The sequence below is a fragment of the Drosophila nasuta genome, unplaced genomic scaffold (genome assembly GCF_023558535.2).
Source record: "Drosophila nasuta strain 15112-1781.00 unplaced genomic scaffold, ASM2355853v1 ctg31_pilon, whole genome shotgun sequence".
NCBI lineage: Eukaryota > Metazoa > Arthropoda > Insecta > Diptera > Drosophilidae > Drosophila > Drosophila nasuta.
In genome coordinates, this window is record NW_026869507.1 from 65,351 (window position 1) to 78,938 (window position 13,588).

The following is a 13,588-nucleotide window of genomic DNA, read 5'->3' on the forward strand; positions in this document are numbered from 1 at the left end:
TTCAGATTCCAAAATTTTGCCGATTTTTACATATTTTTTAAATTTCCGAAATTTTGCCGATTTTGACATTTTTTCATTTTCATTGTGCCGATTTTACAATTTTTTCCGCTAAATTTGCTCGCTCACTCAACCATTCAATATTTTATTTTATGTTATTTTATTTTATGTTATTTTATTTTTATTTTATTTTATTTTTATTTTATTTTATTTTATTTTATTTTATTTTTATTTTATTTTATTTTATTTTATTTTTATTTTATTTTATTTATTTATTCATTTTATTTTTTTCACTATTTAAGATTCGATCGACTTGCTCGCGGCATTCTGCTGTTCTTTATTGATAGGTCGTCAAACTTTATAGACTTTCTTTTAATTATATAGATTCAAATTTAATATAGTTAGCTTTCTGATTCTACAACATACATATATAAACATAAAACAAGTAAGAAAGCTACATTCGAGTGTGCTCGACTGTGAGATACTTGCTGTCAAAATATACCAAAAATACAACAAAATGTCAAAAATACTACTGTTTGCAAAAGTAAGGTGAATTTGTTTGTAAAATTAAAAATCTTTATTTATTCTTCTAAATCAATATCATGCCCCTCAAAGTAATCCCTCCCGATAAAATACACTTATGCACACTTTTTTCCTATCCTCGAAACTTGCCAAATAGTCCCTTTTGGTGGTCTCTTCAGTTTTGGGAATAGTCAGAAGTCACACCTAGCCAAATAAGGCGAATACGCTGGTTGTGGAACGATATGCGTCAAATTTTTGGCGAAATGGTCATGAAAAATGTGTACAGAAATTCGTCGTTTTTGGTACCAAACGAGATTGGACTTTTCTTAGGCCCAAATGGTCTTTCAAAATGGTTTTCACAGATCTTTCTGATATTCCGATCATATCAGTAAGGTCTCTAATAGTCAACCGACGATTTTTGCCTCCACTTTATTGACGTGTTGGTCATGTGTTGACGTTTGTGTTTGTCGTCCGGAGCTCTCCAAGTCATCAACACTTTCACGACCCTCTTTGAAGTCTTTGTACCACTTAAAACATTTTTTTTGTGACATGGTAGAATCACCAAAGGCCTTCCGCAACGTTTCCGTAGGCGAAATTTCATTCGGCAACTAAAATTTGATGGCACTTCTCATGCAGGCATTTTAAAAATCGAAAAATGTACTCTTGGTCGCTTGGAAAATACAAGCGTAAATATATTTCTAATAATGACATTCATATGAAATTTGGCCCAGATGTCATTAACAGTCTTGCCAACTTAAGAAAAAGAATTAGGCCGAATTGTTAGGCCCGTGAAGTTTAAATTGAAAATTCACCTTACTTTATGCCCACAGTAGTAAACCATATGGTATATTTGGTATATCGATATCGTACCGCATTCAAAATATGCTACAGACAGCACAATATACCAGATTGTCGGCCAAACAACTAAGACCCTAGTAAGTAGGCGTTTATGCCAATACAAATGTTTTTATACCCGCTACCCATAGGGTAGAAGAGTATTATAACTTAGTGCCGACAGGAAATGTATGTAACAGGAAGGAGGCATCTCCGACCCTATAAAGTATATATATTCTTGATCAGCGTCAACAGCCGAGACGATATAGCCATGCCCGTCTGTCCGTCTGTGTGTCTGTCCGTCTGTCCGTATGAACACCTAGATCTCAGAGACTATAAGAGATAGAGCTATAATTTTTTCGATAGCATTTGTTATGTTTGCACGCAGATCAAGTTTGTTTCAAATTTTTGCCACGCCCACTTCCGTCCCCGCAAATCAAAAATCGAATAATAAGTGTAATTTTAAAGCTAGAGCTACGAGTATATACAATAATAACTATAGTAGTTATGATTCCTGAAAATTTGGTTACGATCAGATAAAAATTTTGGAAGTTATTAAAGAAATACTTTTGTATGGGCAAAAGCGCCTACTTACTAGGGGTCTGAGTTGCTTTGGCCGACAATCTGGTATATTGTGCCGTGTATGGTATATTTTGAATGTGGTACTCTATCGATATAACAAATATACCGTTTGGTATATTTTAGTATTTTGGCAGTATATTCGGTATATTTTGAAAATGATACCGCAATATTTTCTTTTATTAAAATGGGTAGCGGGTATCTCACAGTCGAGCACATTCGACTGTAGCTTTCTTACTTGCTTCTTAATAACTTCGACAATTTGTAACTGATCGCAGCCAAATTTTCTGGAATCATAATTACTATTGTTATTAAAATTACGCTTGTTACTCGATTTTATTGATTTGCAGGCACGGAAGTGGCACGGAAGTACGGACAGACACACAGACGGATATAGCTAGATCGTCTTGGCTATTGACGCTGATCAAGAATATATATACTTTATAGGGTCGGAGATGCCTCCTTCTACCTGTTACATACATTTCCTGCCGGCACAAAGTTATAAAACCCTTCTAAAAACAATCTATACATGATAGCCCCCATATAATATATCTGTATTTTCATTATCTTACAAAAACATTATTGAATATTTTTTTCATTTTTCTTTCATAGATCAAATCTCATTAAAAACCAACCAACTAAATGAGCTCACTGAGAAGCTCTACGAAAAAGGCGGGAGGTCCACAAATTCAAGAAGCAACTTGAAGCGTTGCATTCTGAAAAATAACACTACAAAGAAGTTTAGAAAATACTACTCAAGACCGCGATAACTTTAGAATTCTCCAGACTGTACGTAGTTTCCTATGTTCTCAAGTGTTTCATACTTTCAAATTATTATATTTTAAGTGTTTGGTATTTGTATTATTTAATATTCTAAATATTCAATAATCCTCTTCAGTTTAAAACCGTCTTAGTTTGTCGCCTGTATATACATACATTTTTGTGCCTAAAATCTCATTTAAATATACTCTTATAACATTTAAATTTTTTGTAGGAATCGGATCATCAAACTCAACAGCTAACAACCGAAATTAGTGCGAATGAAATTAAAATAAACTCATTAAACCTTAAAATAGAACATTTAAATAACAATATTAAAGAATTGCAATCAGAATTAAAAATAAGCAGAATTTGGTAGCAAGCCTGCGTAAAGACTTAAGGAAATAAAGGAAAAAAATGAAATGCTAGCAAAATCCATTTCAAATGATGAGTTTAGGTTTATGAAAATGGGACATGAGCTTGAAGAAATGAGAAAAGAAAGAAATTTAGTTGGGTTGCAAATGGTTCGACGAAACGATGAGATAGTAGTCATTAAAGAAAAGTTGCAAATTGCACAAAATGCTTTTAGACAATGGCACTACGCAGTACAACCAGAGGGTTGAGGATATAAGACTACTTAAAAAGAAATTTCAAATTTATACACAGAGCGTGAATGCTTAAAGCATGCAATAAAAAGTACGGCTAATATGAGAAAAGAAATTGTTCGACTTCAAAGAGCTTTAAATCAAGAACGCATTCGAATTAGGGCATTAACAGAGGACGCGAAGACACCAACGGGTGTTCATCGGTGGCGAATTTTAAAAGGAGAAGACCCACAAAATTTGAGCTACTGGAAAAACTTCAAGTATTGCAAAAGTGAGTACATATTTGTCCAATGAGTTGTATTGCAAATTTCATTTAACTCGATCAGAATATGAGATCTACTATAAGCGTTAAAGGAAACTTGTTCTGACATTTTAGCACCCATATTTAGATCATTTAAGTATGCATTCACCTTTTTCAATACAAATATTTTCTAAAAATATATCGGAAAATACTAAAATATACCGAAGGCTAACATTTTGAGAGTATTAAATATGCCTCCTACCTACCTATAAGTCATAAATACTGTAGTTATAATTGTATATATGTAATGGTCGCAAATAAAAAATTGTGCGTAAAATCTCTTTCTCCTTGAGATTTTAAATTTGCCTCGCAAAGTTGGCGAAGACACAAACCATGGCACGATAAAGGGACAATACACCTCTGCAAATTAAATTTCCCCTCCGTGGTGAGTTGTCTAGCGAAAGATCGTAGGAGAAGGAGACGAGCTTTGTCACTTTAGCAACGACAGCTCTCATTCTTTTCTTATTGGACTACGATCAGAGACGGATGCACAAATTCTGGGTTGATGGTGTTTTAAAACAAAAATAAAACACATGCATCACCAGAATTTAAAAGACAAAACTAATCTGTCAATAACAACAGCATCTATCGATGCTTCTTTGCTGAGCAAAGAAAATAATCCAACTCGTTACGCTTGTTAAGCGAAGGTAATTATTTCTATGAAATAATGAAATTTTACATTAGTCCTAACTTCGAATTTTTTCATATGTAGATTGTGAAAATTCGTCTAAGCCGTCATTATTTGTTATTAAATAATACGGATAGACAAAATTCTACGCATATAGTGGATTTGAATTCCACAATTTCGGCGCATGTTAGTCAGCGGAGGCCGACTATTTCGTGCCGGAGGACTTTTTATATGTCTGGTCTGCCGCCTGCAGAATTCGAATTTTTCTCATATGTAGATTGTGAAAATTCTTCTAAGCCGTCATTATTTGTTATTAAATAATACGGATAGACAAAATTCTACGCATATAGTGGATTTGAATTCCACAATTCCGGCGCATGTTAGTCAGCGGAGGCCGACTATTTCGTGCCGGAGGACTTTTTATATGTCTGGTCTGCCGCCTGCAGAACCAAAAAGCAACAACAGTGAAGTGCCGTGCATCTCTGGGCAGATCACTCTTGCACCACTGTGCCGAGCCGCGCAAGGCTCTAGTACCAGAATCGCCATTTCTCTTGTTTGCCATCTTCTCTTCGTCGCAGCAGCAGCAGCAGACGCAGCAGTTCAGTGCCAGTGCCAGTGCTAGTGAAGATGTGTAGTGCAAGTTTGTGAAAAATATTATGACCAAAATCAGTTTGTTTAAAGTTAAAAGGTCATACAATAGTTGTGCACAGAGGCAATAGTAAAAAGGGTAAAAGCCCAAATAAAAGCAAAAAGATTTGCATTTGCCTTTAAAATACGAAATAATTTAGTTGCATTATGATAAGAAGTAACTAAAAAGATAACTAAAAGAAAAGAGAAATATCAATTGTGGTTTTGGCACTTATTTTTTTGCGCTATTTTTTTGTTTGCTTTGTTTTGCTTACTATTATTGCCCTAGGCATTAAAGGGTATATCAACGTGAAGCACAATAATTAAAAAATATATAAATAAATAAATAATGCTAATATAATCTCATAACATAATAACAAACTACAATAAAACCCTGTGCAAAATTATGACAATGTGTGGGTGAACGAACAACCAAACAAAAGTATATACCCTATAAGGTATATAAACAATCATTATCATCATCATTAAAATCATCATCATCATCAACATCATCATCACCAACAGCAACAACATCATGAAGGCCTTCGTCGTGGAGTTCTGTCTGGTAAGTTAAAAGTCCGAGTGTCCGAATAATATAACATAAATATTCGTACATATGTAATTACATACATACATACATACATATGTTGGTGCCTGTTCGGCCATGCAGCAGCTGCCCACAGTTTTGCTTGCATTGTAATTTTTATACTTCTTCGCAGTTGCGAAAGCTCCCAAACAGCATATGAGCTGTCGGCTGATACCCTAACTTTTGGGTCAGGCCTTTACCTTTTATAACTGATTTGCTTCCGCCCTATATTGTTACTATTATTATTGTTTCTTGGTACAGCACAGTGGTTTTAAATATGATTTACAATTAAATAAATGAACATCAAAATTAAATATGATAAATAAAATAGAGAAAAATAAATAAATAAAAATAAATATTAAATATGAATTAAAACAAATAAATAAAAAGTCAAAATTAAATTTGATAAAAATTTAAATATTTAAAAATTAAAAAAAGATGATTTAAAATTAAATAAATAAAAGTCACTATTAAATTTGGATAAATAAAATATAAAAATTAAAAAAATAAAATAATAAAAATTATAAATAAAATAAATAAAAATTAAATAATAAATATGATCCAATAATAAATACAAAAATAAATATTAAAAATAATTAAATAAAAAATGTTTCACAATAAAATTAAAATAAAATAAATATTAAAAATACAAAAAATGATTTGGGAAGAAAAGAAAAATTGTAAAGTAAAAATACTAAATTTAATAGAAAAACCTCATGAATCTGTTTTGCTAATCATGATTATTAATTATTGTTATTATTATTAATTATTAATTATTAATTATTGTTTGTTTATTAAATATTATTAGTTTTACATCTTCTTTCTTAGTTCTTATTGTAAATGAGTAGTAGCAGTTGCCAATAAAACAATGAATATTGTATTGAATTAAAATAACTGCCCTATAAACAAAATTATGGAAATGATTATACCGTCATAATTCTAATTCATTTTGAACAAATGGTTTTGTTTTTTGTTTATAAATAAATACTGATGTTAAATTTGAGTCATTGGACTTTAAAAATGAAATTCTAGAATTTGTTCTGATTTCCGGAGACATGGGAGCATAAAGCAAAACAGGGAGTTGTAATAGTTTTGGGGTCATAAAAACGTTTCTTCTTATGACCATGGTTGGGTGGGTATAGACCAGGGTGTGGCAGTTAACCTCTTATAAGACCACCCCTGCTTTTCTTAAATTTTGTCCGAATTTCAACAGTGTGCCTGCATTTGTTTTATTTTTTATTAGATATTGGCAGTATTCAGATCGAGTCGTATTGTAGATTCGAGTCGGATTAGATTATTGACAAGAGGATCAACTCATGTGTTTTGTTTTTTTTTAGAATCAGGAGGGACTCTATAATAATTAAGTTTTCGTGGCTTCGTGTAAAGCAAAGCAAAAACCCACCCCACAATCCCGAAAGAGCTAAGGGTTCAAAGGGTCCCGCTACGCTATATGCTTGCACGCGAGATGGTCGTGAATGATATTTGCAACCGTCTTCTCACATCCGGGGCTGACTATTCTTAGGAATTTTTGGCGCCCAATCGTGGGTCTGGCAACGCCATCATAAATGGTTAGCGGCCCAACGTGAGACTGGCAACGTCACATATACCAAAAGAACAGCTTCAAAATTATGCATGCAGGGTAGTGCTGGCTTGCCCAGATCTGCCATCGAGGCATCAATTGGGAACAGTGTCAAGAACTATTTACACAGCGTTTCGAAATGAAAGAAACGCCGGCAGTTATGTTCTTGGTGAACAGCCTTTCAGCTCACAACGAGTTTATTTACCACAAAATATGAGCGCCGAAGAAATTGCTGTGTCAACGGTACTTGCCAGTAAGGTAAGGCCAGTTTTGACAACAGATTACAGGGTATGGTGTTTTCTTTAAATGTACAAACGAGAAGTCAACTGCAAATGAAACTGAAAGCATTTACATTTGATAAAAATCGGAGTGCTGGAAGTACTGATGGTGATAGTGGTGACTGCTATACAAGAAAGTAGGTCATAAGATGGCGAAGTGTAAATTCAAACGGTCTGGATCGGAAAATGAACAGCATCGCGACTAGCAGAATGTCAACTTATTATTTCTATTGTATTATATTACAATACGAGGTATTGGAGACGCCGCCGCAGTGAGCAGTTTGGTCTCGCTAGCGGCATTTAATTAATAACTTCTAAATTAAAATAGATGTCTTCAATCGGTGATTTTCGCTGAATAGAGGAAAATCATAGAATTTTTTAAATAATAACAATTTTTTCTTTAATTTTTAATTAAAAAAATTTTTTAAATATAAAATTGTTTTATTTTTTTAACTTTAGTTAACATATTTCATAAATAAACTTTATCTAAAAAAGGCTAGAATTTTATTCGCAATCAACGCAGTTCATCGTTGCATGGTTATATGGATATCTGCGTATTTTCCTTTGGGGGTTTCTTTGACAAATTCAGGTGTATTTGGTATGTCTAACATCTACAATAGGGCTGTATACTTAATTTGTTGGTTATCAGCTATTTCAGTAGCTAATATAATTATTTTGGGTAAACTTTCATCAGAGTTTAATAACATAATCATCTTAGCTGCACTTCGCTTGCCAGAATTATACAAATAGTACTAGCCACAGATACGAGCTCTTCGCACGAAAATGCTTGAATGATGTCCTAAACTCTTTTTTTGTTTTCTCCTGGCTGTCAGTAAAAGTAAATAAGAACGTTAGAGTCGAGTGTGCTCGACTGTGCGATACCAGCTACCAATTTTGAGTAAAACCAAAATATTATGGAATTTTTTAAATATACCCAAAAATACAAATATACTAAAATTGTACCAAACGGTATATTTGTTATATCGACATAGTACCACATTCAAAATATACCATAGACGGCACAATATACCAGATTGTTGGCCAAAGCAGCTAAGTATGTAGGTGTTTTTGCCCATACAAAAGTATTTCTTGAATAACTTCCACAATTTTTATCTGATCACAAACAAACATAACAAATGCTGTCGATAAAAATATAGCCCTATCTCTTATAGTCTCTGAGATCTATTTGTTCATACGAACAGACGGACAAATACACAGACACACAGACGGACAGATCGTCTCGTTTGTTGATGCTTATCAAGAATATATATACCTTTATAGGGTCGCAGATGCCTCCTTCTACCTGTTACATACATTTCCTGCCGGCACAAAGTTATAATACCCTTTAACCTTATGGATAGCGGATATAAACATTGATATCGAGCCCAGTCGAACCTCAAAAGTTCTGGTCTACGAAAGTTTAGTTTGTTAGTAAACATTATTATCTATCTATCTCTTTGTGCACTACACCTCATAAAATTTGGTGACAAACACAATCACAGGTCACAAACAATTATTTTGTAGTTAATTACATACCTTTATCCATTTTTAATAGGAACAAGTTAGAAAGCTACAGTCGAGTGTGCTCGACTGTAAGACACCCGCTACCTATTTTGAATAAAAACAAAATATTGCGGTTTTATTTTCAAAACATTCCGAAAATACTACAAAATACTACAAATATACCGAATGGTATATTTTGTATATCGATATAGTACGGTAGTACGGTAGGCGGCACAATGTACCAGATTGTCGGCGAAAGCCCCTAGTAAGTAGGCGCTTTTGCCCATACAAAAGTATTTCTCTAATACCTTCCACAATTTTTATCTGATCGCAATCAAATTTCCTGTACCCATAAATTCTATAGTTATGATTGTATACACCAAAATTCGCAGCTCTAGCTTTAAAATTACGCATGTTATTCAATTTGAAACACACTTCTCCCCTACAGAATTGTTTGATTGTGTAGCTCGAGGTTGATACGCGCGGGTGCTGAGGTCTTAACTGATTACGACCAAAAGAGCGCTGCGTCAATCTTTACGGTGGAGGAGGAACATCTTCTTCTTCAGTCACCTCGGCCCATCGCCAGAGTTACAGTCCAGTGACCGAGGGAGTAGAGGAGGCCTCATTTGCGAGAAAATTCTGGAAGATGTTCGAAAGAAATTTACGAATAAAACCACAGAATAAGATTGACTATTTTGTCAGTGATAATTTATTACAAAAGTATGTACGTGTGTGTATGTATCAGTGTATGTCGTATGAGTGTATTATCGTCAGAGTTGCATGTTGGCGATGTTATCGTTGTTGCACTAGGCTTGGAGTTGCCGGATCTGCGTTATTCTATGTGGCCGGAGAGAGGGGCATGTTAACTCCTCCCCTCAGTCCGAAGAGAGGCCATAGAGGGAAATGACCGGATCGGAGAAGGATGGCTCGGTGACGTGCTGTTGGTGTACGCCACGAACTCCGACGATATTTTGAATTTTACAATTTTGTAAAAAGTGTGTTCTTAATGTTAACGTTGCATTTTGATTATTTATTAAACAACAACTTATGGCTAAAGAGCTATTAATTACGTGGTCTATTAGTTTAACGGTGTTAGGGTTTCTTGTTTCTTAACTGTTTTCCTAATTATATAATTTATTTTCCGACAGCATTTGTTATGTTTGCACGCAGATCAAGTTTGTTTCAAATTTTTGCCAAGCCCCTTCCGCTCCCGCAAAACAAAAATCGGATAACAAGCGTAATAAAAAGCTAGAGCTGCGAATTTTGGTATATACAATAACAACAATTTGGTTCTGATCAGATAAAAATTGTCGAAGTTATTAAATAAATACTTTTGTATGGGCAAAAGCGTCTACTTACTAGGGTCTTTTGTAACGGCGCCTACAGCAAAATGTATTGAATTCGGCCTAAAAGTTTGCTAAGTTTAAGCCAAGGTTGATGCTGTTGCAGGTAGCTCCTAAAAGTATGCATTTGTTAGTCTGTCGAATTAGCTTAAGCTGCTGTTAAGCTGAGCTTAAAGCAGCGCTGTAAGCAGCTGATAAGCTGAGCAGTGTTGTAAAACTGCTGATAAGCTTAAAGTGCATCGGTTGCACTGGAAAGCTCAGCTTTGACATCTGCGCCAGCTGCATCAGCTTGAGCGCGGCCAACTTAGCGAAAGCCGGTTCCGGTTTGGTAATTTTTCTAATGACCGGCTGCGTACCTAGACGCGTAATTATAGCAGATTTAAATCGGAAGGCATCGAGCGCTATTGGGGATTTTTTATTGTCATTGCTATTATTTGGTAAGAGAAAAGTTTTATCGTGTCATAGGAGGACTCCGTTTAATTAAAATTTTGTTCGCAGGATTGGTTTAGTTGCCTTCAAGGCCTTGTTCTTTGCTTCGAAGCAGACAGCCAGTTTGCTTCGACCAATTGCCTTCGCAAGCCGCAGCTTGTCAGCGGAGCACCCCTGCAGGCCATTCTCGGCCAGCGGAGCACCCTCTCCGGCCCTCTCGGCCAGCGGAGCACCCTGCACCGGCCCTCACGGCCATCGGAGCACCCCTGCACCGGCCCTCACGGCCAGCGGAGCACCCTCTCCGGCCCTCTCGGCCAGCGGAGCACCCCTGCACCGGCCCTCACGGCCAGCGGAGCGCCTCTACAGGCCACCGCCTGGCCTGCGAAGCGCCTTTAGGCGCCAACTTTAACTCTCTGCCAGCGTCAGCAATTTGTTTTGTGAAATCATTGATCGTCTCTAATCGTCAATTAAAAGTGTTGTCAAAAAACAAAACAAAAATGATTTAAATCAAATCATTCAAGTAATATATAAAACAAAACAAAAAAGTTCAAATTGCAAATTATAAGAATGTTTGAAGAAGTGTAGCGCTTTCGCACGAAACAAATTTAAATTTACAAAGTTCGAAAACAAAGTTAAAATTTGAATAAATAATAAATAAATAGAAAATGAAGTGCAGTTTCGTTAAAAAACAAATAAGTTAAAAATGTGAAAGGTGCACTACGAAATAAAAAATTAAAATTTCATTTAGCGCTTATGTTTGAATACTGATTGAAACAATTATAAAAATAAAAATAAAAAATAAATAAAAGTGTAGATCCATTAATTCGATTTAAAAGCGAAGCGCCAACACATATTAAAATCAAAAATTAATAAATGCAATCGCAATTATGAAAGATTAAAACAAATTGTAAAAGTGCGATTAGAAAAAATAATGAAATTGTAAAAAGAAAAATATTAAAACAAGAGCGCTGTAAAATTGTAAAGATAATAATGAAAAGAGATGAATAGTTATTCAAAAGCAGATCGAAAATTAAAAACAATATAAGTCATGTGTAGAAAAGAACATGAATTATAAGTAAAATTTTGTTTAAATTAATCATTAATTGGTTGTGCTAAAGATTGATAATGTTTAATTCAAAAATGTGCGGATGTGCTTATTGTGAAAAATTTATTTATTTTTATTATGAAACACCTCGTCGTTTAGCGCGTTCCAGCACTTCGCCGGAGATCGATCACCGCCGCAGGAGTTCTGGGGGTAAGTTCGTTAAAAAACTGAAAAATGAACATCTTGTACAAATATTTTAATTCTTGCACATTACGCACACAAAAAAGTTCACGAAAACTAAATATGTTTATAGAAAGTTAAATAAGAATAATAGAAGAGATAAAAGTTGCGCTAAGATAAATTAATTCTTAATAAATAAAAAAAAGTGAAATGAAACACAGCCGATGAAAGCAAAACTAATTTAAAATAGACAAATTATATGATTATTGTTAAACAAATGAATATTAAACAATTAGAAAAAACAAATACGGCTCAAAAATTGAAACATTCTCAAATACAATTTAAAAATTATTAGATTTTAATATTATATCTTTTTGTTATATTATATCATTTTTAAAATTTACTTTATACTCGTTTATAATGTATTATGTCTTATATATTTACATCTTTAATTAAAACAAATTTGAACATGGAATAGTTTTTCTTTTGATTAGCCGAACCTGACCTTAGGCTCCACCGTCGTAGGGCCCAAAAGGGATCACCAGAGCCAGGCTAAATCCATAAATAAGGCGGCGACCCGCATTCACGCAAGTCTCAGTGGCGTAGCTAACTTGTCCGATAAGGATAAGGAGAGGCTTGCCTGACTAACACGATCGTCTCGGTTGTTGACGCTGATCAAGAATATATTTAGTTTATAGGGTCGGAGATGCCTCCTTCTACCTGTTACGTACATTTCCAGCCGGCACAAACTTACAATACCTGTTGGCACCGGATCCGTGCCTTGGCTCGTAGTGGGTTAAAATCTTCTGAAATCCTTGTTATCTTCATTACATTTCCTAAATTTCATTATATTTTTCATATTTTTACTTACATTCGTGCTCTGCGCACACCTTCAAATCCCTATTATTTTCATCACATTATTTTGCCTCTGCTTGGGCTAACATACAAATCAAAAGTAAATCACGCTGCCGAAGTTTGCAGCTGCATTGCTACGTTTTGCGGGCCGAACGGTGAAATACCTATGCATAAAAGAGAATCACCGATTACAAACGCCCAGTAGGAAATGCGTTTGCAAAGTAGAAAAAAGTAGAAAATTTTTAAATCAAATTTAACTACGATTTAGTAGATCGTGGTCGAAAACGTGAGACGAACACGTGCTACGAATACGTGATACGCTCTTATCATTAACGAACGTAGCGTACATTGAGAATCAGGGGCGCAGCGCTGTACCCAAAACAATCGAAGGCGTTAACGCCCAAGACGATCAAATACGTCAACGTCTAACACGAAACAACGAGCGGAAACGTGGCGCACGCCACATCCAAGACGATCGAATACGTGAACGTCTAACACGAAACAACGTTACGAAACGAAAGGACGGAAACGTGACGCAACGCCGCATCCAAGACGATTGAATACGTAATGAAATGTGTTCGGAAGCTCAACGCTACATGTAAAACGATCGAAGGCGCCACGCTCACTTATCTCATCAACTCGAATGTATTCGAAATCGTAGCGGAGGAAGGATCACGTGATGAACGTTACGTTATGGAATTCAGACGAAAGTACAACACCATTTCCAAGACACTTGAAGATAAAATAGAAAATCTGAAAGAAAACCCAATAATGCTCTAAAAATTCCATTTCCCTTAAAGATATACTATTCTTCTTTTATTGTTCTGTATGTAACATATTTTATTTCCAAATACATTATTTAAAATCAATTATCTAAATTAGCATACATTTTTCTAATTTTATTGATTTTTGTGAGCGAACAGTATAGAAATGACAGG

At 34.8% G+C, this 13,588-nt stretch overlaps 1 protein-coding gene across 1 annotated transcript; it reads left to right on the forward strand.

Annotated features, from left to right (window-relative positions):
* The first annotated feature begins 3,229 nt into the window (after positions 1-3,229).
* LOC132797915 (uncharacterized) lies at positions 3,230-6,810 on the forward strand. The gene is made up of 2 exons (XM_060809668.1): positions 3,230-3,567; positions 6,776-6,810. The coding sequence occupies exons 1-2, from the start codon at positions 3,399-3,401 to the stop codon at positions 6,793-6,795; spliced, it is 189 nt and encodes a 62-aa protein (XP_060665651.1). The 5' UTR covers positions 3,230-3,398; the 3' UTR covers positions 6,796-6,810.
* The last annotated feature ends 6,778 nt before the right edge of the window (positions 6,811-13,588 follow it).

Bases quoted from the DNA above. Each gene is read 5' to 3' on its own strand.
- LOC132797915 (XM_060809668.1), top strand. From the start codon at position 3,399: ATGAGAAAAGAAATTGTTCGACTTCAAAGAGCTTTAAATCAAGAACGC. The intron at 3,568-6,775 runs GTGAGTACATAT...GTTTTTTTTTAG, and splicing joins AAACTTCAAGTATTGCAAAA to AATCAGGAGGGACTCTATAA.